The 26,913-nt window shown below is 42.9% G+C and overlaps 1 protein-coding gene across 1 annotated transcript; it reads right to left on the bottom strand.

Annotated features, from left to right (window-relative positions):
- Positions 1-7,390: 7,390 nt before the first annotated feature.
- On the bottom strand, positions 7,391-26,528 carry xk (X-linked Kx blood group (McLeod syndrome)). Its single transcript, XM_067992851.1, has 3 exons — positions 26,086-26,528; positions 21,386-21,648; positions 7,391-12,603 (listed from the first exon to the last, which is right to left on the bottom strand). Exons 1-3 carry the CDS (start codon positions 26,409-26,411, stop codon positions 11,816-11,818), a joined length of 1,377 nt encoding a protein of 458 aa, XP_067848952.1. The 5' UTR covers positions 26,412-26,528; the 3' UTR covers positions 7,391-11,815.
- Positions 26,529-26,913: the final 385 nt, after the last annotated feature.

Raw genomic sequence — 26,913 nt, 5'->3', positions numbered from 1 at the left:
AGTCAAAGGCTGGCTACTAGATGACAAGGGCTATCCCCTCATGAGGTGGCTCATGACTCCGGTCAGGCACGCACACGTGCAGAGCAGGCATACAACAAGATCCATGCGGCCACACGGAACATCATCGAGCACACCACAGGCCTCCTAAAGCAATGCTTCCGCTGCCTGGACCATTCTGGTGGAGCCCTGCAGTACTCCGCTGAGTGGATGTCAAGATTCGTCGTGGAATGCTGCATGCTGCACAACCTCGCCCTTATAAGGGAACAGCCCTTGCCACCGCCTATCCAGCAAGACCCTGAGCCAGAGGCAGAGGAAGAAGAAGAAAAGGAGGAAGAGGAGGAAGAGGATGAGGAGGAGGAGATGGTGAAAGAAGACGCAAGGAGGCAACAAGGTGCACAGGCCCTGTCTGCCAGGGCTCTGTGTGCTCACCTTATTCGTGAGCGATATCACTAACCTCAACGACATCTCCCAAGTCAACAACAGTCCCACCTGTCTTCTCCCACATGACCATCAAATCACTCTCCATATGATTACACATTGCTTCCTCCCACAGCTCATCGCATAAATAAAAAACACCAACTGTGACTTCAAATCCAAATTTATAACATAACACATGTACTCAAATATCAAACATTAGATTATTCACCCTTGTGCATTCCCTCAGTGCCTGTCGTTCATGTGCCCTTGCCTTTCCTAGTAGTCCTACAAGGTGCATACTCAGTGGCTGGAGCATGTGTGGGTTGGCCTTCAATTGAGGAGAGTACAGATGGCCTTGGAGGACGACCTCGAGCAGCGCTGGGCTGGAAGGGCCTGGCTTCAGACTGTGCCATCTCAGCCTGGGCTGCAGCAGTCTGGCCTGGCTGGCTGACAGGCAACAGCAAGGGCACTGGCGGAGTGGCAGGGGCAGGAGCAGGAATGCTGTCGTCTGGAGAGAGGACAATGGGTTCCACTGCCACTCACACAGGGCGGCGCCTCATGACTCCTGGTGATCAGCTGGAGAACGGATTTCTGGAGTGGTGTGACGTCCTGGAAGCCCCGTTCCACAGTGCTACCCAGAGCCACGATAGCAGCATTCTGCACTTCCAAAGCAGCAGTCTGAGCTTCAACTGAAGCATGCAGACCTTTCATGACATCAATCTGTGCTGCAATGGAAGCCGCGACATCGGCCATCAGACCCTTCACCATGGTGGGTTCCACAGGTGTGCTGATGAAGCTGACCACCCATTTCACCTGGGTAAGAATGGGCTCCAAGCTCTGCGCAAAGCCCTTTGCCAAGTTGGAGCTGGACTCCTCCATGCCCCTTGACATTGTTCTCAGGCTTTCCAGTGCCCCAAGCATTTGATGGTGTACACCCATCAGTCTTCTGTAGCCTGGCCCATCAAATTATCATCTGACCCCTCGGCAGCAGAACCATTGTGCGACCTTGCCTTCCAGCGAGCTGGCACCTGTGGTATCCGTTCCCTCCGCCCCGTCTCCTGCACACTTGAGCCCGGTGTCTCACCATGTGCAGATCCCTCCTCTAAACTAGACTCTAAAGGACGCACAGTGTCAGTATCTGAGCTGGTGGATGCGAGTGTCAGGTCAAGTGAGAGTGTGGCTTCGTTATCAGTGTCCTCCTCCTCCTCCACCTCGGACGGTGCCGGCTCCAGTTGTTGGACACCTGCAATGATAAAGGGAGACGGGTTGAGTTGAGGAGCGGGGATAGGAGTGAGGCACACGTGCTGCGCTGCCAATGGCCACGGCTGCAGCGACGTTCCACCCAATGATGCCAGTACAGTCTCCTCCAGGGGGGTGAGGACGTGTAGGCGTACTTGTCCTCCCTCAGGTCTTTCAGTCTGCCAGCTGTTATGTGCCACCTTCTCCTGCAAGACAGAGGGAAGTGTATCAGGAAGTGTCCTGCAATGTGTTTAGGTGATGTGCATCTCATGGGCGAATAGCTACCAGTGTGTGTGACCTGTGAGTGGTAGGTGCGTGGATTGCAAGTGAGATGCAGCATCCGAAGTGCAGCGTTGCGTACTGATGGGCAGCGTTTGTTGGTTGTTGGGTGAGGAGGGGGTGACGTGCATGGAACAGTGCTGCGGTTGGTAGGATGTGCCACTGGACATTTGCATTCACTCAACTTGACCACTCGTGTCAAATCATTGAACTTTTTGCAGCACTATATCCACATGCGTGGTGTTATTCTCCTGCCATTCACCTCCACGGCCACTTCCTCCCACTGCATCCGCAGCCGGTGACTGGGGGGGTCTCCTGCCACCTTGCGGGTACAGGCTCTCCGTTCATCCGCTCTCTCCACTAAGGCCACGGAGAACCTTGGAGCACGCTCTATTGCTGCTCCAGCCATTCTACCTGTTATCCTGCACTGCTTCCATTGACTGTGCACCTCCTCTTTAAGAGGTGCAGGCTGCCATAACTAATGCTCGCCACGCCCCATATCAGGCCTCGCTGGTGCGTGCAGCCACTCAACGGCGCAGATAGCGCTGGCTGCACGTGGGAATCATGATGAGAGGATGCAGCACAAATCTCGCATGCTGTCTGCATTGGTAACACTGGGTGTGGGTTAACCACACACCACGACCCCCGCGCCCGGTGTCGGGTCTTATCCAACTTAACCCCCCTAGTTTCTAACAACAGGGCGAGCTGCCAGGTTATGCCATGCTTCTGCCAGCTGCTGAAGCCCTTTCGAGTGAGTCCCTCTTCAGCCAGCTAACCATCCCTTCAAAAAACCACTCAATGCTTGTTTGGTGGATTGTATTTGGTTGGGTTGAAAGAGGTTGCTAGGCTTCCCAAAATCCACAGTGCCTTTAACGGCACTCATTTTGCCCTGCAGACTACAACAGTCAACTGCCAAATTTTTTCAACAGAAAAGCAAACCACTCCCTTAATGTACAAATTGTCTGTTATTAGGGACCAAAGATTTGTCATGTGAATGACATATGTGCAGACATCTATCACAAAACTTTTGTGCTGAGGAATTCCAGCCTCCTAATCTAATCAGGGAAGACTGTCATTGTTCAGGATGATTTTTGGGCTTACCCTTTGGTGTCATGGATCATGACCCCATTGAGAACATAAAGAGAACTTCAGTACAAAGAATGCCATTCATCCATACGAGTTGTAATCGAGAAAACAAGGAGGGTCCTGAAGGGGAGGTTTTGCTGACTGGACAATTAAGAAGGAGCACTTCAATATGCTCCTGAGCAGGCCTCCCACATTGTAATTGCTGCTTGTGCCCTTACCAACCTTTCCAGGCCTTTCAGAATCACAATGGAGATGCAGGAGGGGGTGGTCACATCTTCTTTGGAATCAGAAGAGCCTGGAATAGAGGCTCGTGAGGCGTGTGATTGTGAGTAATCATTATTACCGACAGAGAGATTCAGAAGCAGTTAATTAAAGATGCTTTCACATTTGATTAAATATCTGTGTTTGTCAACACTACTATTACTATGTTTCCCTAGCCCTCAGAACAATTTCAATCTCTCAAGGCTGAAAATAGTGCACAGCTTCACTACTTGCAAGAAATTATGACTATGAAAAACTGCGCGAAATCAGTGTGAAACTTGCAAAAATCTTAACACTATTAACTATACAGCCTACTACTTCTTTTCACCCATTTCCCTGGGTCCCTAGACATTTCTCCTAATCTTGTGTGTTTCCTGGGTGCCACCTGTGGGAGAGATGTTTGGCTGCTCTTCTGGTACAAAAGGCAAAAGATGAATCTGAAAAAGAAAAAATTAAAAGATGCAGGGAAAGGGCAGAGGGATGGGATCAGGTGGATAGTAGGGCTGTCAGGCAATTAAAACAAATTAACCGCGATTAATTTTGTGACAATATTTTAAAATTTCAGTTAATCTTGGTTTGAATCGCATATTTAATTGATACTGTTGTCACTGGAGTTGCTAAGTATTTACCTGCCAGCCTTACTTTTATTGGCCCAGAATTTGCTGGAGTGGGGTATCTCGCAGCGTGCCCCGTTAGTTAGACTTTTTACCTCATTCTTTAGCTCACAAATTTTTTGCCATGTAAGTTGCTGGACGTGCGAGCCGATAACGAGGATATCTGTGAGGACAATGGGATATTTGGGACCTTGGTGAACGACAGGACCAATAGTGCATCTCCTTGACCAATGAGAATAAAGGATTGAGAAAGAACCAGAGTAACGACAAAGAAGAAAATAGGGTGAATTAGAGTCAAATCAGGTACAGAAAGAGAAGGAGAGGGAAAGAAAGATTGGGCTAAGAGAGAGAAAAGAGACACAAAGGTAAAGTAAGAAAAAACATTTTAAATCTTAAAAATATCTTAACAACAATTCACTACCTGCAGGAATGAGACTGCAGAGTTTAAAGTGTTCCCTTTCTGGGCTGGAGAGGTTGATTTGCATTGCAGGCACTTAGATCTCCTAATTAAAAAGGCACTTGCGCTGTTAAGTACCAGCTGTAACTTTCTATGGTGAGTTTAAGGGGCAATTACTGCGCAAATGCAGCAACTTCATGAAACTCACAGGGAGGTTAAGGGCGAGCTGCCTTTTTCGCAAGGGAACAGCGGAGCAGGGCAAATCGCCCAGCAACTGGTGGCGATTCACAATTCATGGGGCATTTCTTCCTCAAAACAAGATTTACATATTAATAATGGTGAGTGCCATTAAACTCGCTAAGGCTTTCCCTCACCGTATCCCATTCCTGCTCTTGCTCTGCTCCCTCCTCTCATGCATTCCCTTCCCGTAATCCTGTTCTTGCCCTGCTGCCTCCTCTCTCAGGCATTCCCTCCCAGTATCCCGTTCCTGCCCACGCCATGCTCTTCCACTCCGCATTACTTCCGCAATTAATCCGTATTAAAAAAACTAATCGCCAAAAGAATTAATGCATTATTTGCAAAAGTTAACTGCGATTAATTGACAGCCCTAGTGGATAGCTCTTTTAGAAAGCCAATACAAGTGGGATAGAACAGATGGTCTTCTGTGCTGTAAAATTCTATAAGCAGCTCCATCAAAATCAGCTACCCATATTGATTTGATGGATAAATGATATGGCCAAGAACTTGGTATACTGAGTCACAAAACCTGTATTTCTTCTTTCTATGCTGATCTTGAATTAACAAAATTGTGTGGTCCATACTTCAAATCAGCAGTCCTCTATTTTTTCTTCACTCCAGCAAAAATGAAACTCAAAGCAGGATTTCCACAGAAAAATTTTGGTTTGTCCAGATTCAGTACTAAAGCACCTTTGCTAAAGTTTTAAATTCTGAACACCTAGGCATCCTCACCTCCTATAATAATTACTATATTTGCTGATAAGGTTGTTGCCCCTTTCACTGTGAGAATTTCAAATTTGACTTGGAACTGCAGTAACTTTACCATCTGCATTTGCAATTTGTTTTGGTATGCTGATGGGGATGTACGCTCTTGAATTTCTGTGACACCTGCTGGCCAGTGGGAGCAGCAAGTAAATGGGGTTACTATCATTCAGACTCACCGAAATAATCATAAACCAGAAACTTTTTTGACCTGTTATCCAGAATGTTGTCTCTTGCTGTGTCACTCCCTTCCATTTCCAGTGTGTTTCTTCTCCATCGAAATGCTAATTGGGTAGCAACTTCTGCCAATATTTTCCTCAATGTGTAAACATGTAAAGAAATGTTATGAACACAAAATAGGGCTCAATCCCGGAGATGAGGGGGTGGACATATGAGGAGAGGTTGAGTAGATTGGGACTCTACTCATTGGAGTTCAGAAGAATGAGAGGCGATCTTATTGAAACATATAAGATTGTGAAGGGGCTTGATCGGGTGGATGCGGTAAGGATGTTCCCAAGGATGGGTGAAACTAGAACGAGGGGGCATAATCTTAGAATAAGGGGCTGCTCTTTCAAAACTGAGATGAGGAGAAACTTCTTCACTCAGAGGGTAGTAGGTCTGTGGAATTTGCTGCCCCAGGAAGCTGTGGAAGCTACATCATTAAATAAATTTAAAACAGAAATAGACAGTTTCCTAGAAGTAAAGGGAATTAGGGGTTACGGGGAGCGGGCAGGAAATTGGACATGAATTTAGATTTGAGGTTAGGATCAGATCAGCCATGATCTTATTGAATGGCAGAGCAGGCTCGAGGGGCCGATTGGCCTACTCCTGCTCCTATTTCTTATGTTCTTATTTAGAAACATGTTAATTCCTCAAAGGAGTAAAGGGCTGAGATAGTAATATTGAAAAAAATGGGCTGACTAGTTAAAAAAAAAATCAATTTTGTTGAAGTCTTGTCAGGGAGTGTACTCTATTCCTACTCCTGCTCAGGTCTGATGTCCAACTGTGAAATGCTTTAGAAAAGGTTCACCATGCTAGAGGCACTATGTAAATGCAACTTGTTGAGGTCTGATAATGCAAAACTCACTAGAATTTGCTGTATACAAGAAAAAAGAAAATAGTGCTGTTAATAGCATTGCAGAGCAGACATTAATTTGTAACAGAATGGAAACCTGTGTTCAGCTCTGCGCAGAACTGATTCATTCAACAATTTAAAAGGCCATTTCTGAAAGGGAAAGTATGACTGCTGGTCGATAGCAACATAGAAATGTACAAGACTAGGCAATACTATTGCGGTTATCTGGTCAGTCCCAAAATTCAAAAAATACCATAGTCCACGGACTAGATTTGAGATGGTAGAGCAGTCGATGCAAGAGTCAGCAGAGGTGGAGCACAGAAGGTATTGGAGACACAGCATGGTGTCAACAAATTAGCTTTGCAGTAGAATCTAGCACCTGGATACAGCTACTATGATTTCAGAGAGGAGCGACGCCTCATGAGTCTTGGCTATCAAAGGACACAACGTTGGACTTGTACCTGTTCTATTTACAACTGCAGCTGGTTCACAATCAGTGCTGACCTACCAGTTGCTGTAAAGAGAACAATAGCATTAAAATATTGTGCCATTGACTCCTTTCAAGCACCAAGTGACAGTACATGGGTCGGTTAACAGGCCCTTTACGTCAACACAGAACAATGTATTGAGTTCAGCAGAGAACAGCTGGAATTTTACAGAATGGCATGGTTCCTTAATGTTCAGGGAGTGACTCCAGTTGCAATTCTAGTGTGCATGTTAATAAAAGGATTTGATTCATAAATGTGTGGTATAGAAGGTGCAAAAATTTACAAGTCAATGCTTGTTACTCTGGACTCATGATTTGTTTATCTTCAAACAATGTGGTCAAGTAAGCTGACTCTACTGTCTAACTTGAACAATCTGGTGAATTCCCGGCAGTAGTAACACCTCTGATTGGGAGCTTACCATCTATTGGGGGGGGTGAGTGGGGGAAATTAGTATGGTGCTGCAGGATTTAAGTACCCAATTTATTCTTACATAAAATATATACAAATAATGCACCGTAAAATACAAAATTGCTGTTTCTATGCATCCATTTATTTTACATTATGTCTACAATTGTCAAATATCCATAAAATGAAGCAATTGTTTTCAATTCCACTGGAAACACAAGACATTATACTTAAAAAAATGACTATTAATATATACAAACTTTATTCAGTATTCACGACTATTCTTCCCATTGCAAATATTTACAAGAATTTTTTTTGCGTTTGAAATAGTATATTTTCTCAATTTTTTTATGGATATGTTGGATCCATGCATCTCATCAACACCCAGTCCAAGTTAAGGTGCCTTAGTCTTGAAGTAATGAGTACATTATGCACTCATTCCAATAAAGATTTTAGTCGCTTGAAATTATATATCATTTTCTTGATAATTACAGTATTATTGAAATGAATGTGCAAAAGTTTACAACCTTTTTTCTTTCAATATTGATTCATGTGATTTATTCTAACTTGTTAACACATTACTGGCCTCAGATGATAGCCTGTTTGTGTCAATTTTTCCTTGTACCAGAGTGACGAGGCATTTCACCCAGCTTTCTGACTTATAAAACCCAGTTCAAGAGACACAATCTGATAGTGACAGGCAAGTTGAACCCAAGAATATTTGATAACCTGTCAAACGCTCAACTATTGGGCTATTAGGTTGCCACACTGGTGTTGTTCTTAACGTTCATGTTAGATGTTTTGCATGTGGCGTAAGTGCTGGCTATTTTCTAATTTCTCTCTCACACACAAAGCAGATAGATATGCAGGGAAACCAAACAACTTACCACAGAAATCCTCAAGTTGGATGAAGAATCTTAAGTTATGATGCTGTCAATTATTTTCTGTAAAATATCCCAAAGAATTGTATATGCTTAATTTACACATTAATTAACTGTATTTTCTGTCCTACTGACCAGCATATACTGAAGTTACAAAATCTTTCATTTTTTTAAACCGTGCTTGCATGGACTTTGAAGAATTTTGCCAGGTTTAGCACGTATTTCAATGAGTATGCTAAACAGGCCCTAGTGCATTATAAGTCTCAAAAGCCTTCTTCTATTCAGCTGTTGCTATCAAGGAACCAGATAACCGTGATTCACTTTGCAAAACAAGTACACTCGGTTCATTAATCTTTAACAGTAAATATCTATTGACTGTCTGAGGTATTTTTTACATCTAAAACTACAGTGAACAATTTAATAAGTTCTACTTTTCCTATTCATTCACATACTATAGCAGTTGTAGGTGGTTCATCAACATAGTGTTAGAATTTGAAAAGGCAATTCAGCCCATTAAGCATTTTCCTTCCAATAGACTGTGTACAACCTGCACTGTCATGGATTTTCCCCAAACAAGCTGTGTAGCTGTATGATGAGAATAAAGACTATGCCTCCACCCACCCCTGCAAGGTCATCGATGTATGGGGGCAAGGCAGGGGGTGAAGTTGAGAGTTCCCATTCTTCAGCCCTCAGTCAGGACCTGGCATAGTATTGGCACTAAAACCAAGAAAAGTGGGCCCACCTGGGCTGTGAATTCCCAAAGATTGGAGGGGGTCATTTTTTTAAAAATTGAAAGCAGCCCCCTCTCTGGGGCCATGATCCACTGCTTTTCGGTGCAGGGAACCCAGCTCTGCCCAGGCAATGCTTTGCACGCTGGTCATTAAAATGTAAATCTAGCCCAGTGTATTCTTATGTCAAACCAGAATGCAAACTGCACTGTTAGGGGTTCTCAGTTGGGGTGACAGTGTGGATACCACAATCAGCCTCAGTGCCCTGGGCTTTGGAAAAGAGAAAGAATCAGCCAAGTTCCAACACCTGACTGTTAAACAGTGACTCCTGCTGGAAGTGTGCATGCATGGATGACAGATAAAGATAGGATTGGGCTTAGCTGTGATGTCCTTTACATTGGATAGCATGCCGACACTGTTGAAAAAATTTCAAAGACATCCTACTGTCAAAATGGTCACGACATGTGGGAGACCCTTATTTCCAGTTTTCCCATCCAAAAATCCTCCACCCCCGCTCTCTTCCCGGTTTTGATTTAATATCCAGGCCCAAATTTTTCAAGCTTATAGCTCTGGTTATTTTCAATGGCTTTGTTTGTGGATAAGAAATATCAATTTGTCTGTGATTTGAATTCTGATGTTCAAATATTAGAAAATATGACATAATGATCATTCCCAAATCATGCTGGCTTTATTGCACCAAAACTTACACTATGTAGCAACTTTTGCAGGAAATTCAGCTGGGGTACAACAGTCTAGGAATTACTATTTACAATATTATGTTTGTTTGTATCTACTGGAGTTTTTTGAGGAGGTAACTAGTAGAATAGATAGGGGAGAACCAGTGGATGTGGTGTATTTGGATTTTCAGAAGGCTTTTGATAAGGTCCCACACAAAATTAAACACATGGGATTGGGGGGAATATACTGGCATGGATTGAGAATTGGTTGACAGACAGGAAACAGAGAGTAGGAATAAACGGGTCTTTTTCCGGGTGGCAGGCAGTGATTAGTGGGGTACCACAGGGATCAGTGCTTGGGCCCCAGCTATTGACAATATATATCAATGACTTGGATGAGGGAATTAAATGTAACATTTCCAAGTTTGCAGACGACAGAAAGCTGGGATGGAATGTGAGCTGTGAGGAGGATGCAAAGAGGCTCCAATGTGATTTAGACAAGTTGGGTGAGTGGGCAAGAATATGGCAGATGCAGTATAACGTGGATAAATGTGAAGTTATCCACTTTGGTTGTAAAAACAGAAAGGCAGATTATTGTCTGAATGGTGATAGATTGGGAAAATGGGAGGTGCAACGAGACCTGGGTGTCCTTGTACACCAGTCGCTGAAAGCGAGCATTCAGGTGCAGCAAGCAATTAGGAAGGCGAATGGTATGTTGGCCTACATTGCAAGAGGATTTGAGTACAGGAGCAGGGATGTCTCACTGCATTCATACAGGGCCTTGGTGCGACCACATCTGGAGTATTGTGTGCAGTTTTGGTCTCCTTATCTGAGGAAGGATGTCCTTGCCATGGAGGGAGTGCAACGAAGGTTTACTAGACTGATTCCTGGGATGGCAGGACTGACTTATGAGGAGAGATTGGGTCGACTAGGCCTATATTCAGTAGAGTTTAGAAGAATGAGAGGTGATCTCATCGAAACATATAAAATTTTAACAGGACTAGACAGACTAGCTGCAGGGAGGATGTTCCCGATGGCTGGGGAGTTCAGAACCAGGGGTCATAGTCTCAGGATACGGGGTACGCCATTTAGAACCAAGATGAGGAGAAATTTCTTCACTCAGAGGGTGGTGAACCTGTGGAATTCTCTACCACAGAAGGCAGTGGAGGCCAAGTCATTAGATGTATTCAAGAAGGAGATAGATATATTTCTTAATGCTAAAGGGATCAAGGGATATGGAGAAAAAGCGGGAACAGGGTACTGAGTTAGACAATCAGCCATGATCATTTTGAATGGCAGAGCAGGCCCGAAGGGCCGAATGGCCTACTCTTGCTCCTATTTTCTATGTTTCTATGTTTAATATTCCTCTGCTCACTATTTTAATCACTTAAAATAAAGGTTAAAACTTCTGAAAGAGGATTATCATATAAATGTACTAATATAACATCACTGTTATTACAAATAGTTTTTAGGCAAACGAAAGAAACCATAAAAACTGCATTTTGTAAAATGATCACAAATACAAATTGGGAAAATTTGCATTTGCTCTAATTTATCCAAATTGGCTGGGTGTGCAGAGAAGTGGTTTTATTCAATTCTGTTTGCCATTCAGCTCCAGTTCCATTTTATCTATGGACACTCAAGGATCTATACAATAAAAAGCAAATGAGCTAATAGCAGCAGGTGGAAGTTGCACTTCATATAGGATTAGTCTTGTGGTGATCGGGAATGCACTGCCGGGAGGATGGTGGAGGCAGATTCAAACGTGGCCTTCAAAAGGGAACTGGATAAGTACTTGAAAGGAAAAAATTTGCAGAGCCATGGGGATAGGGCGGGGGAGCGGGACTAGCTGGATTAGCACGGACTTGATGGGCCGAATGGCCTCCTTCTATGTTGTAACCTTTCGATGATTCTATAGGGTAACTTTCACTCACTGGGAGTGCATATTCCCGACTATTTCGGGTCCATTAATATTAATGGATGAAAAATCGTGCAAAGTACTCCTGCAATTTCCTGCAATGTCCTCCTTGTAGGTGAGACTTCATGCTGGGAGCTTGCCTTTGTAAAGTTTACTGTCATGTCTCACTGAAATTAATAGCAGTTAGAACCTTAAACATTGCAACACAATCACCTTTCATGGGAATTATAAGCTGCAGAGCTCATCTGAAGACAAGCTTATAACTTATAGTGAGAACTATGTCCAAACAAAATGGATACGGACAAAAAAAAAGACCATCTGTGCATCGACTATTGCACTTTGAATGTTCTTCTAATCCTGAGACTTACTGATGGGTTGAGTGCCCTGTTCATGGTCACTGGCATTGTTTGGTTCCAAGCCAGCCTTTTCTACAGTTTCAGAGGATTTGTGACATTGGCATATAAAACAAGCAAAGCAATCTAATAATCCTTCAGAAATACTGGAGGTGAAAAGCTTTTTACATGGGTGGCAGAACTGGTAAAACACAAGCATAAAAAATATTGCAATGCAATATCCGATTATCAACTGCATGACCAACAAAGGAGCACATATATAGTTATACACATCAGTTTTGTAGATGTACCATAACAGAATAAGAACAGCATTTTCAATGAATCTTACCATGTAGTACACAGCTAGTCTGTACCAATTCTGGGATTTATTAATTAAATCAGGATCGTTTAGCTTGAGTTGAACTGCTGACCAACAGAACATATTAATGCCAGCATAAAGAAATGTAAGGCAACACAATACTATTGTTGTACCTACTCTGGTAAATGTTTTTTCTATGTTCTCAGGGAAAGGTGATTTACTGTTCCAGAATAATATCCATGGATAGAAAAAGAAGGTAAATAAGTTCAGGAGGACCACAGGAAGGATCCATATCTGCATCACAGAGCTGAAAAGGACCAAAACAACAACTCTTGTGGCAATCTCAAAGCTCCTCCACAGAAATATGCAGATGTAGGCCGCAGGCTTCACGTGAACCTCATATTCATCATACTTGATTTTGATAGCGAGGATATTGCACCGCAAGGCTCCGTACACAATGGTAAGCAGGGAAATGACCATCAGTACTCCTGAAAATGAAACAGGACTCGTAGATTTTTTATATAAGAATGTAGTGTTAAAATGAAACACAAAGCTGCAAAGATCACAACAATCAATTTTCATATAAACACATTAAAATATAGCCCAGTCAGAGAATTTGGTGACCAAGCGAGCGGTGGCATTGAATGGTACAGTAGTGTAGATGGGTGGACAAACTGGAGTTGTAATGGTCAAGCCATGTCTGACAAATTTAACAGAGTTCTTTAGGAATTAACAGAGTGTATTGATAAATGAAATGCAATGGATACTGTGTATATTTATTTTCAAAAGGCAAGGTTTCGGGCCCAGACTCAACGCTGTGAATGCAGTGCATGCCCAAACCAAGAGGCCCGAGGATTGCCAAGAATTGGGTCTCACCTACATATTTGTTGTGAGCAGCTGACACTGGTCACTTGGGCCACATGAATTTAGAAATGAGCCTGACGCCTGCACAGATTGGGCGTAGGCTGCCCCACTGCTAAATTGGTATGTAATATGCCTGAAACACATAGCAATCTCTACCACCTTGAAACTGATAGGGTGTCTGTAGCTTTGAGATGGCCATAGTTTGGAAGTGTGAGTGTAAGCTGAAATAAATGGATCTCAAAATACATTGGATAAAAAAAACCTCTACAATAATGTTCTCGTCATAACACACAGAGCTCAGTTTGTGTATAAATATAAAACATTGCTCTAACTGTGTACTAAAGAATATGAAGGGAAGAGTTGATTTCTTGACCTCAGTGTTTAACCTCCCATTGCTTTCTAAAGTTTCCAAACACATCGTTGTCACCTAACCTCACGCTCACATTTCCAATAACTCTGTATGAATCATTTCAGTCTGGCTTCCACCTTGCCCACAGCAACGAGATTGCCCTGATATCCTTTGCAACTGCAACCATGTTGCTTCATCTCTTCCTCTTTGTCCTTGACATTATTGTGGCTTTTGACAGGGTTGATCCCTCCATCCTCCTCCACTGTTCCTCCTGCAAGGGCACAGCTGCATTGTGGTTAAATTCCGACCTATCTGAATGCAGCCAGCACAACTCCCTCAATGGATTCTCCTCCCAAGCTCACATGATGACCTCAGGCTTGCCCAAAGGTTCCATCCTTGGCATCCTTCTGTTCCTCACATAAATGCTGCCTCTCAGCAATATCATCCATAAGCAAAGAATCAGCTTCAACAACAATTTGCAATTATATTGTGCCTTTAACATAGAAACACACTTCACAGAAGCATAATCAGAAATAAATAGATGAAATTTGGTCAAAGAGGTAGGTTTTAAGAAGAGTCTTAAAAGAGGAGGGAGAGGTGGAGGGGTTTAGGCTGGCTATTCCAGAGCCTCAGCAATTGAAGGCCCGGCCGCCAATGGTGGGGCAAAGTGAAAGGGGGTTACACAAGAGGCCAGAGTCGGAGGAATGGAGAATTTGGACAGGGTTGCGTTGTAGGGCTGGAAGAGGTTACAGACTTAGGGAGGGGCAAGACCATAAAAAGATGTAAACACAAGGATGATCATTTTAAATTGGAGGTGTTGGGGTACTGGGAGCCAATGTAGGTCAGCAAGAACAAGGTGACAGGACCTGATGGGGATAGGATATGGGCAGCAGAATTTTGGATAAGCTGCAGTTTACAGAAAGTGGAGGGCGGGAGTCTGACTATGATAGCATTGAGATAGTCATGTCTGGATGTGAAAAAGGCATAGATTAGGATTTCAGCAGCAAATGGGTGGAGGCAGGAGAGAAGCGGGTGATGTTACAGAGGTGGAAGTAGGTGGTTTTTTTATGGACAGCATATGGGGTTGGAAGCTCAGCTTGGGGTCAAATGGGACACTGAGGTTGCAAACAGTTTGGTTCAGCTGGAAACAATAGCCAGGTAGGGGGTTGGAACAATTAGCCACGGTAGGGAGTTTGAAGATGATGGCTTTGGTCTTCCAAATGTTTAACTGGAGGAAATTGCAGCTCAGCCAAGACTGGATATCAAACATGCAGTTTGGTAACACAGAGGCAATGCAAGGGTCGAGAAAGGTGGTGGAGAGCTAGACCTGGTTTCATTAGTGTACCTACAGAAGTTGGCCCCATGTCTGCGGATGATGTTACCAGGAGGCTGCATGTGGATAAGGAAAAGGAGGGGACCAAGCATAAATCCTTGAGGGACTGCAGAGGGAATGGTGTGGGGAGGAAGAGAATCCATTTCTGGAGATGTTCTGGCTATAATTGGATAAGTAAGAGTGGATGAAATAGGGCAGGCCCACTGAGAAGGCCCACTGAACTGGAGGGGATATGTTGAAAGAGGATGATGCGGTCGATTGTGTCAAAAGCTACACAGACGTCGAGAAGGACGAGGAGGGATAGTGCACCACGGTCATGGTCATAGAGGATGTTATTTATGACTTTGGTTATGGCCGTTTTGGTGCTGTGGTAGGGATGGAAACCTGATTGGAGAGAAAAAGGTTTGAGATGGGGTGGCAGTTTGCAAGGAGGGAGAGGTTGAGGCTGGGTTTTTCGAGGAGAGGCGCGATGAAGGTGATAGGAAGAGAGAGCCCGTACCTGAAGAGAAATAACCATTTAGCATGGGAGCTCAGAAGGAGAGTTAGGTAGTCAGCAGTTTGTGGGAATGGGATAAATGGAGCAAGAGGCGGATGGAGACAGGATGGGAACCACCAGAAACAGACCAAAGCTAGCTCAACGTAGACTGAAAAGTCCCAGCGCAGCAGCAGAAAACTGAGCCCGCAGTAGTAGACCAAGTACTGGAATGAAAGCAGTCCAGCAGAGAATACAATCTCAATAGAAAGCGGCGTCGAAAGTGGAGATCATATTAAAGCCCAGAAGAGACGGGAATCGGCTCAGAGAATGCGGATTTCTGTCCTGGATCCAGTAGAGTAAAGCTGAGAAGCCAGCAGTGCACTTAAGTATGGTCCTGAAACTCAACAGGTAACAGCAGATGGGCGATGAGCACTGTAGACTGGAACAAGTTACCTTAAACTTGACGAGATTGAGTGGCAGACCTGAGTCATGACAGCCAAAGCATACGGTGTAGTCCAGCAGAGCAGTGCAGTCCTGATGGCAGAGAAGTCCGAGAAATCAAATGTGAGCAGAGTCCTAGCCATTGAAAAGAGAACAGGTAAAAAGACAAATCAAGCTGGGTCAGGGGATGGGCAATGCGCACTGCATGGGTAACTTTAATGTAACTTGAACTTGTAGATTGAACTAAGATGTACTCACTATTAGGGGCAAGGATCTTAAACAGTGGAGGAAAGGAGACTTGGGGTGGGGGTGGGGGGGCTGGTGGTGGTGGTGGTGCAGGTAAAGGATGGTCATGGATGGCCATAGAGTTGAAAAGGAGGAGCTCTGTATGGAGCTGCCAACCCAGGAGCTGTCATATGTACATTGATGATTCCTAGTTTTACTTCTCCACCACCATCCTCAAATTTACTGCCTGACATCAAGTCAAGGTTGAGATAGACATTTCTCCAATTTATCATCCTTTTTAGCACTCAACAGAAACTTCACATCTTAGCCTCTCTTCTTGTTACTTGCTCAGGCTGAGTCCAACAGTGTGCAACTTTGTTGTACTTTTGACCCTGAGCTGCACTTCATACCTCACATTTGGTCCATCACCAAAAGAGCTTATTTCCATCTCTTCAGCATTACTTGCCTTTGCCCCTACCCGACCCTACCCTAACCAACTCTACCAGTTCTGAAATTCTCATCCATGCATTTTTCATCTCCAGGCTGAATTCTCTAATGCTCTCCTTGCTGGTCTCCCTAGCTCAACCTTACACAATCTCCAACTCATCAATAATTCCACCATTTGTATCCTATCTGACAATAAGTTTTGCTTACCTATCACCCTTATCCTCATCAGCATCTACTGGGTTCCCATCCGCATTGATTTCTCATGCTTGTTTATTAATTCCTTCATGGCCTCTCCCCTCCTACCTCTGCAACCTCCAGCTCTAAGTCCCAGTTTGCGCCCTTTTTCTCTTCTGACTCTTGTTTTTTGTGCATATCCTCCCTCCCTCTGTTCCAGCATCAATAGCAGAACCTTCAGTCATCACACCCCACACTATGGAACTCCCTTCCTAAATTCCTACTCCTTGCCACATTTCTCCTCATTCTCAAAAGTATCCTCAAAATCTACCTCTTCAGCAGTGTTTTCAGCTACCTCCCCTAATCCTCCTCCCAAACTCCTGCTCAATGTTTAGTTTCTCTCCGTGAAGTGCTTTGGGATGCTTTGTTGTGTTAAAAGCACTATATAAGTGCAACGCATCATCTGGCAGAAGTTGCAATAGAAGCCCTCATCAGTACACAGTGCAATGCAATCTGGATAAATTGCTTGATTTGGAAAAGTGTGCAAAGAAGTACTGTAGATGAGGTTAGGTTGGGTCTCCTGTAATCTTTCTACCTAATTCTCAGTAAAACAAACTGTGTAAACAACTGGCAATTTACATTAAGAGAATTTACGTTTGCTCAAAATAATATTTTAAACAAATATCATTTGTTATTTCATGTTGTGCTGCACCAGCACTCAAGTGATTGCCAACAGAGGCTCCTGGTGCCAGAGCAATGCAGCTTTTATAGTACTACAAGCAAATCATATTATGCATGCACCAGGTTTTATTGTTACTAAGACCCTGATACAACCATCCTGGTACAACCCAGCCTCCTCATTGCACTGGGGCTCCTGTTTCAGATTTAATCTCTCAGTCTTTCCACAATAATAGTGCCAGCCTGAGAGAGTCCACACCTGAGCTCCAACCATTACTGATCATTTTCAGCAGTTTCTTGCTATTTAGAGGCTTACCTCCACACTTTCTATTTCTAGGAACATAGGAACAAAAGTAGGCCATTTAGTCCCTCGAGCCTGTTCTGCCATTCAATGCGATCATGGCTGATCCGTGACCTAACTCCATATACCCGCCTTAGCCCCATATCCCTTAATACTTTTGGTTAACAAAAATCGATCAGTCTCAAATTTAAAATTAACAATTGAGCTAGCATCAACTGCTGTTTGTGGAAGAGAGTTCCACACTTCCAACACCCTTTGTGTGTGGAAGTGTTTCCTAACTTCACTCCTGAAAGTCCTGGCTCTAATTTTTAGGCTATGTTCCCTAGACCTAGACTCCCCAACCAGTGGAAATAATTTCTCTCTATCTACCCTGTCAGTTCCCATTAATATCTTGAAAACTTCAATCAAATCATCCCTTAATCTTCTAAATTCCAGGGAATATTCCTGTCAGTCATTCTGTTCTCTACAGACTATTCTCTAAACCAGATGCCTATACAACTTCTTCAGCTCCAGTTTTGCCACAATCTCCTTTACCAGAAATGCCTCTGCTCTGCACCAGACATGTGCTAGGCTTGTTAAGGCCTAAAAAAATGTTAATGAGGTCCTTGCTCATATATGGACTCAGCTCCTGAATGATGTTGCTGGTGCTCAATACTCATATAAGGTGGGCCAAGTTTGTTCCTGTCCTTAAAGGGGAGTATGCTTGGTAGTTGCATCAAGTTGTTGCACATTGACCAGTGGTTTCATTGTTTATTTCATGATGCCTTTGGACTTCACTACTGCAGCTATTCACACTTTCTTAAAGCTGCACCCTGTTTGTTATTTTTGGTTATTAGCCAAGGAAGCTTTAATTCAGTACTGCCTAAATAGAATGTCTGGGTATGCAGATGGCCATCTTTCTCTAACTGCTGGTTCTGGAGGAGGAAGCGCAGGGTCAGAGATTGCCTGCAGCACAGCTGGCCAAGGTGTCCAAAATTATTGTTGCCTGCTGCATCTTACAGTCCTTGCCTTCCAAAGGGGTCTTGCCATGAAGACAGGCAATAACAATCAGTGGCAAATGATGACCCAAACTAGGGGTCACAAGAATTGTATGCGCAATGAACTGGTCACATTTAGTTAAGTGTCTCAAATATCCAAAGTACAACAGTTATCTGCATTTGTACATCGTGCCAAATAAAATAGTGCCTCCATTGACCCCAGCCATTCATCAAACATCATGAATACAATATACTTCTCCCCAACTATTTGAATCTGCCTCATATCAAAAGCAAGGACAAATTACAATATCACTCATGGAATTTGTACTAACTCTTTCAGCGTGTGGGATGGGTGTATTCAATTTGGTTTATCCCTGTGCTTCCCATTGGTTCCTAACCATGTGTACCTTCTAAGTGTTTCTTCAGTGGGAGGAGGAAGTGGTGTGGATGGCTGTTGGGTGTCACTATCTTCGTCTAGGGATGGAGGTGATCCACTGCCTCCTTGTGCTGGATCTGTAGGCGGCCCTGCAACTACAGATGTCAAGGATATTGTTACAACGGCCTTAATGCCTTGTAACACATCTGTGGTCATTTGAGCAGTACAGCGTTTTTATGGCAGGAGGCCATCCTACTCGCAAAAGAGCTGATGCACTACATGGGAATGGACGACAAAAAGGGCCAACTCAGTCACCAAAGTACCCAGGAACTGGGAGCAGATAAGGAAGATTATCCAACATTTGCCTATATAAAACATATGTGCAAGGTATGCATGCCACAAGAGTTTCCTCACAACCTGGTACAGCTTGACTAAGGCCACAGGAAAAAAAGTAAGACAAACTTCCAGCTCTTTCACATTCACATGCGTGCCTATTTTGCCGCAGAGCAGTCTCTATTGCTGATAATTCACTGTTAGATTTGTACTCTGTTATTTTCAGTGCTTTGGAGGTTCTTGCCTAAGAATTTTGGCTATCGCAGCTCACCCAAAACTCTGCTACCTGTTTACTATCCTGTACCAAGTTCTACTCATCCATCACCCTGTCCTTGGTGATCTACATTGGCTTCCAGTCCCACAATAGCACAGATTTAAAATTCTCATCCTTCTGTTAAAATCCCTCCATAGCATCGCGAACGATCTCTGTAACCTCCTCTCGCCCTACAACCCCTCCCCCCTGAACTTTATGTTCCTCTGACTCTGACTTCTTGTGCATCTACCTCCTCTATCCCAGCATATATGACCTTACCTTTAGCCGCCTAGGTCACACTTTGTCAAATTCCATCCCTAAACCCCTCTGTTTCTCCAACTCCCCCTCCTCCTTTAAGACTCTCCTTAAAATCCACCTCTTTCACTAAGTTTTCGGTCACCCACCCTAATCTCCTTCTTCAGCTCAGTGTCCATTTTCTTCACATGGCCATGAAGACCCTTGGAAAGGTTTTCCACGTTAACGGCACTGCATAAATGCAAGCAAGTTACTGTTATGACTCACAGCTATTGCCATGTCCAGCATGGCCTGTTCATATTCACGAAGAAGGTCTTCCCTGATTCAGGTGTCTCCTGTAAGCAGAGAAGTAGTGCTGAGATGCTGGTAGTTTGAAGAGCACATACTAGTGGGCACCCTGCATCCCAGCTTGTGCATGAGTAAATAAACATGTGTCATGAGACTAGTTGCATGGTGAGGTTATTTTGTGGGGGTCACCTTTCCAAATGGTTAGGCAACGTAGCAGTATGCTCTGCTCCAGTAAATGTGAACTTTGGAAATAAATATTTTGTGAGGGTTGAGCAAGCAGCCTCAGTCAGCCTGTAAAATGGTGAGAGGAAACTGTTAGTAGCCAGTGTACTTTTCCCATCCATTTGATATGTACAATGCAGGCTAGTCTTACCTTGGCAGACTTCCTGAGGTTACTAACCTTCTCCCTCATCTGCCTCCAGGTCCGCTGAATATTGGAGACTATACATATCCTGACAGTTCCCTTTTGCCAAGCAGCCTGTACATTTTGTCTGAGCGGGGGATGTCCTGGGATGGCAAAGAGGGCAACCCACCTTTCCTGCATTTCTTAGCGCACCTCTAAACATGCATTTGGAAATGGGGCTCCATTAATGCACCAGTTTCTCTCTCAAAACAGAAAATTTGCCCTGCAAAACATCCTTTATGCCCATTCCAGATGGACAAAAGGAATGTCCTGCACAATTCCTTCCTAAGCGGATGTAAAATGAATTATCATACTTAAATGAAGCTTTCAAACACTTTGGGTGACAGCACTTTAGGCCAGCTTGAAAGGTTGGTGGACTATCATGCTCAGCACAAAAGTGACGCAGATCCAACTATATTGATCGGCTCCTGATTTTCCAATTCCTGATCACCCATTCCACCCCTAAGTTACCAGGCATGGAAACAGGAAAATTCACTATAATATTCTAACTGGAGGTATATTTCTTCATTTACTAATTCTTCTCCCGCTCTTTTAACTTTGGTGGTATCCTGTACAATAGGCTTCTGCCCTGCTGCTAGATTTCTCAATGAGAGAATATGCACTTGCACACTTCTGTCACTGTGAGGTAGTCACCATATAAACTTACATTTTTCAGTCATTCCAAACACAACTTAAGTGTAAAATATTTCTATTTAGGTATATGCTTTACGAAAATTTTACTGTGTTCTCAGGAGATTATTCCAGTCATGTGAATAGTGGCAGAAGAATTGTTTTGATTCTTTTGAACACATTTATGATGTTGATATCCCTGATGACCAGAGAAATTCTTTGACAATGATAGATTATAGCTAAAAGATTTGTTTCAATAATAGTATAAAAGAAAAATGCAGCAGCAGATTCAACAGCAGGGATACTGATCCCTGAGTATAACAGGAACATCTGACCTAATAATAGATCTTCCAATCAATCTAGAGTGAATTCAAGCCCATATCCCACAGATGTAAGGGTGACATCTGCTCCACTTCCTTAAGTAACTTTAACTAAATGTGCAATTCCTGCATTACAAACAATACGTACCTCTACCAGGAGTTACAATCTGTTCCTTTACACTAACATACAGCTGGAGGGTAAGTTGGGGTGCAGAGCCTAGGAAAGCCTGAATCACTGAAGTCCGGTTAAAAGCAGCTCTGTGTGTGAACATTTTGCCTTCAGCTTGACCCACTTCCTTCTCAATCTCTTCGGAGTAGTCATTTTTTCGCATCTGTTTCTTTCGTGTGATACTGACATAAGGTTCTTCAACTTTACCAACATTTAGGTAGATGCAAAATGCTTCAAGACACCTGAAAATATTAAACAGAAAGGATCATGAATAGAGCATCTGGTTAGGAGATTGGTTAGGCTGTAGAAGACAGAGAATAGGGATAATGGGTATGTAGTCAAATTGGAAGGAAGTGACTAATGGTGTCCCATAAAGATCTGTGCTGAGGCCTCAACTATTCACTATATTAATTCATGACTTAGTTAACACACCAGAGAGCCATATATCCAAGTTTGCCGATGACACAAAGTTTGGTGGCATAGTACTGTAGACGGAAACATAAAATTACAAAGAGACATTGATAGATTAAGTGAGTGGGCAAAACTGTGGCAGATAGATTTCAACCCAGGTAAGTGTGACGTCATCCATTTTGGACCAAAAAAGGATAGATCCGAGTATTTTTAAAATGGTAAAAAACCAGGAACAGTGGAGGTCCAAAGAGATTTAGGGGTCCATGTACACAGATCGCTAAAATGTAGCAGTCAGGTCCAAAAATTTATCAAAACGGCTAATGGAATGTTAGCCTTTATAACTAGAGGGCTAGAATATAATGGGGAGGAAGTTTTGCTACAGCTATATGAAGCTCTGGTTAGACCATATCTGGAGTGCTGTGTACAGTTCTGGGCACCGCACCCTAGAAAGGATATATTGGTCTTGGTAAGAAGTGCAGTGCAGATTCACCAGAATGTTACCAGGTCTCCAAGGGTTAGATTATGAGGAGAGATTACAGAAACTAGGCTTGCATTCCCTGGAAGAGAGAAGGTAAAGGGGTGATTTGATTGAGGTTTTTAGGATTTTGAAAGAAATTGATAGGGTAGATAGAGAGAAACATTTTCTACTGGTGGGGGAGTTTAGGACAAGGGGACATAACCTTAAACTCAGAGTCAGGTCATTCAGGAGAGAAGTTAGGAAACATTTCTTCATGCAAAGGGTGGTAAAGTGTTTACTCTCTCCCACAAAAAGCAATAGATGCTAGCTTAATTAATCATTTTAAATCTGAGATTGATAGATTTTTGCTAGCCAAGGGTATTAAGGGATATGAAACCAAAGCGGTGGATGGAGTTAGGATACAGATCAGCCATGATCTCATTGAATGGCGGAACAGGCTCGAGGGGCTGAATGGTCCATGTTCCTATGTTCCTATCTTGAAGCTCTGTTAAATTGATGCATCAATTTATGATGCAAAATCTGTTCTAATTCATACTGTGAGGAAGCTGGCAGGAACTAATCATTCCAAGCCTCAGCTGCTAAATAATCACTGTGATACTGAGTTCTGAAGTATAACCCATTTCCCTGCTGACAAACTGACTCTGTAAAAGGGTGGTTTTTCCAGCAGACTGCCACAAACCTTTTCACTCCTCCCCCTCTGCTTGTGATCGCAGTAATTTTATCAGCACTTACCAGTGCCCTGCCTTATCTATTTTCCAAGATCCTTGTTTCTGCTGACTCTGAAGACTGCCCCCTATACTCCATAAACACTTCTGAACTGACAAGTAGGGAAGAACGTGACTGCTGCCTCAAGAACAGGACTGGTGCCTTCCTGCACATTGCTGCCATTTCATAGCTGGCTTGTACCATCTTATTCTACTTCTCTTGGTTGCTGCCTGTGTACCAGCTTAAAAAAAGTGTGAGTTTAAAGTTTTAAAAAAAGTTTTTAAATTAAATTACCATGTGCATGTGAGCACTGTAATGAAATAAGAGGTGATTCTATGATCTCCAGGGTCAAAAATAAACCTATACCATTATAGCCCCAATTCTCCGGCCAAGTGCAGTTCCCCAATGGAAACATGGGATTGTGGAATCACCCCTATAGTTATTTATAGATGTTCCTTCAGTTCATTCAATCTTGGATTTTAAAAAAATGTAAAACAATTTCAAAATAAGAACATTAGTAGCACTTTGCTTGTGCACACATTTGTTTTTTTAAATTATTAAATCTTTATGCCATTGCTCATGTGAAGCCCACTGCCTGTATTCAGTATTAAACATTATTTTAATTTAATATTAACAATAGCATTAACATAAATTCATCAACTGTTTTTAAAAGAAGAATGACTATTATTGACTGTCTGATTTTTGTGCCAGCTGACTTAGATCTAGTTCTCATGAACTAAGTTTAAAGTTTCCCAACAGTTTTCAGTTCATCTTTATCCATCATGAATTCTTTCAATAATTTCATCATATGGTCACAGTCTGTATAAAAACAGGCATATGTTCACTCGCAGTACTTTCACAAACCTACAGGGACATTTCCCCTGTTCTCCGTCACATACAAATCTGCCAGCACACACTCACGATTGACAGTGGTGAGGTCTTCTTCCCACCAGACTGAATTACTGCATCTTCTTCATCCTGCATTACCCTTACTCAGTGTCTTCTATCTTTTTTGTTATGATGTGGAGATGCCGGTGATGGACTGGGGTTGACAATTGTAAACAATTTTACAACACCAAGTTATAGTCCAGCAATTTTATTTTAAATTCACAAGCTTTCGGAGGCTTCCTCCTTCGTCAGGTGAACGATGTGAAAATGAAATCCTCGAAATGAAATCGCATTTATAATTCACAGAACAATGCTCGGTGATTACAGACAGTTTTTTCAACTGCCCGGCAGTTGAAAAAACTGTCTGTAATCACCAAGCATTGTTCTGTGAATTATAAATGCGATTTCATTTCGAGGATTTCATTTTCACATCGTTCACCTGACGAAGGAGGAAGCCTCCGAAAGCTTGTGAATTTAAAATAAAATTGCTGGACTATAACTTGGTGTTGTAAAATTGTTTACAATCTTTTTTGTTGACAAATAAACATTTCAAGAGAATTTTAAATGTAGGCCTCCCACTGCATTGCTCCTGGTGAACTGGAGATTCTGGCTCCTGGTGAAAGGGGGATTCTCATCAAAGTGTGATGGGGATAGTATTAGGAAATGCAAACTATATGCAATACTTAATCTATTGATAGATATTGCAATCCAATTATTTTGTCCGGTATTTTATTGTTTAACCATTATGCCCTGCTACTGAGTATTTGAACTGGCGAATGACCCTTGATGAAATAATTTATATATTTATTTATTTTAAAAGATAGAACGGAGATAAAAGGACTGTACATGTCGCACTACACTATACTTTCCCAATATGGATGAATGACATTCACACTATCTGCTCACCATCACCTAGCCATCATCAGCCTCGATCTACTGCTGCTGCATTGGACATAGTAAAAGTTTAATAAAGATCAATGGTAATTCAACTGTTCTGTCAGCATCCATTACGACACAAGCAGCTCAGTGAGAGAATGAAAGGAACTGCATGCTTAGACACGCCTGGATAAACACACAGCGATGGCTGCCTGCACAACATGCACGGGTTGTCGGTTAACAGAAGAGAAAAATACAATTTTGCAAATTCAGAAATATTTTAAAGATTACTACGTGAAATATGATTATTTTGCATTGCTGTTTCATTTCGACCCCCCCCCCCCCCCGACTAGCCGCATCTCCTGTGGCCTGTTATAGAAATGGCTATTGCTATTTAGTAATATTATTAATATTTTTCTAATAAATATATTCATATACGTGATAAGATGATCTTATAATAACGTTTGAACTGTATCACGTTTAGCAGCTAATTCCTCTATAAGGACAAAGGCGTTGCTGCTGAGCTCCATAATGGATGATTCCTGAAAAGCTGAGTGTAGCGGGAAAGCCGTCTATCCTCTGAATATGGAAAAAATATAACTAATTCTGAATTCTAAGGCTAACATTTAAGGCCAATGATTACAAGGAGAAAGTCGAATTTCTGTATCGAGTTTCAAGTTTTATTGTGGCGGTGGGTCAGTTTGGAACATGTCTCATTGTGCAGAATACACTTTGCATTTATGTATTAATGTTCAAGTTGCAGTTTCCGATTCACCAGGTCTAGTTACAGTGATGAAGGGTGAACAGTGGGAAATTATTTCACAAATAGGTACTTGGTGATTTTGCTGTTATAATAATTTTACCCGAAGACGATTTTCTTCCTAAAAGGTTTAATGCAAACTTTAATTCAGAGAAATTAGTACACAATCCACTCAAGAATCTAGTCGGTAACGTCATTTAACCTACATGAATTGTGTTTGAAAATCAAAATAATTTAATGCAGCAATTATCTATGGTCCTACAAGCTCAGGCCCACAGAAAGCTCCCCTGTGTGCATGTATACAGTATTCACCTCGTATGTTTCAATTTTGCTCACGCCTCCTATAAGAAGACGCTGGATGTTCTTAATTCACCAAATGTTTGTCATTCATATTGTTATCTACAGAAACGGAACCCGGGTGACTCCCTCTTTTTACATACGTTTCCCTCTATTATAAACGATCTCCGAGTCACATCACTGACACTCACAGAGGCGACTGATTCCTGGCCCCAAGCGGGAGCAAATATCGTTCATCTCCAAAAGATTGAGAAAGGTGCCTACCTGACGAATGGTCCCAGCTGTAGCAGATGAAGGAACAACACCAGGGGTCTATCCCTGCTCACATCCCGGTGGACGAAGGTTAGAGTGAACTGGACCAGAATTGATGGCACCAGGGCGAAGACAAGCGTGAGTCCCTGCCAGATCCTGTCCCCAGCAGATCTGTAAGTGCTGCTCAGATACAGGGCTGCGACCATCTCAGCAGCGAAGAGAAAAACCGACACGAAGATACCGCTCGGGGGTTTCATCCTCAACACATTCGCTGGGGGGGGGGGGGGGGGAAGTGGGTAGGGGGATGATTCAATAACCGCGAGAAAAACTGAAAGCATCCATTACCTCCAGTGCCGTTTGTTGCTGTACTGCTGCGGGCAGAGGAGGTGGTTGGACAGCCACATACATGGATTCAGTCATACTCCACTAGGGGAGCCTTAGAGACCTCCCATCCCTTTGCTGGACCTGCAATCTCAGACCTTACCATCCTCATCCCAATCTGATCCAGTCTTATTGTTGACAGGGACTGTCAAGCTAGGGTTTTATATTTTACTGTAGCCAATTATTAGATAAGAAGTGACAATAACAACGACCACGGAGTAATAATAAGACAACATGGCCAAAAAGTGAAAGTACTATTAAGAGGGGAATGCAGACTTGTTTATAAATGGCAGATTTCAATAGTAAGCCACGTGCTACTCATATGTGGAAAGATTCAGCTTATAACTTCGGTGGGAGTTGAGACGAGTGTTGTTGCTTCTTATCTAGTCATTTAGGATAATAATCCACAGTAGTGTCATGGTTTTGTGTCATCTGTGTTTGCAGGTATCTAAAGCAGCC

This window comes from Heptranchias perlo, chromosome 11 (assembly GCF_035084215.1).
Source record: "Heptranchias perlo isolate sHepPer1 chromosome 11, sHepPer1.hap1, whole genome shotgun sequence".
In the NCBI taxonomy this organism is placed as follows: Eukaryota; Metazoa; Chordata; class Chondrichthyes; order Hexanchiformes; family Hexanchidae; genus Heptranchias; species Heptranchias perlo.
This window is presented reverse-complemented; position numbering and strand designations above follow the sequence as displayed.

Coding starts and splice junctions, on each gene's coding strand:
- xk (XM_067992851.1), bottom strand. CDS start 26,411: ATGCTTTCAGTTTTTCTCGCGGTTATTGAATCATCCCCCTACCCACTT. Junction 21,649..26,085: donor CAGCTGGGACCATTCGTCAG/GTAGGCACCTTT, acceptor TAATATTTTCAG/GTGTCTTGAAGCATTTTGCA. Junction 12,604..21,385: donor GATTGTAACTCCTGGTAGAG/GTACGTATTGTT, acceptor TTTCATTTTCAG/GAGTACTGATGGTCATTTCC.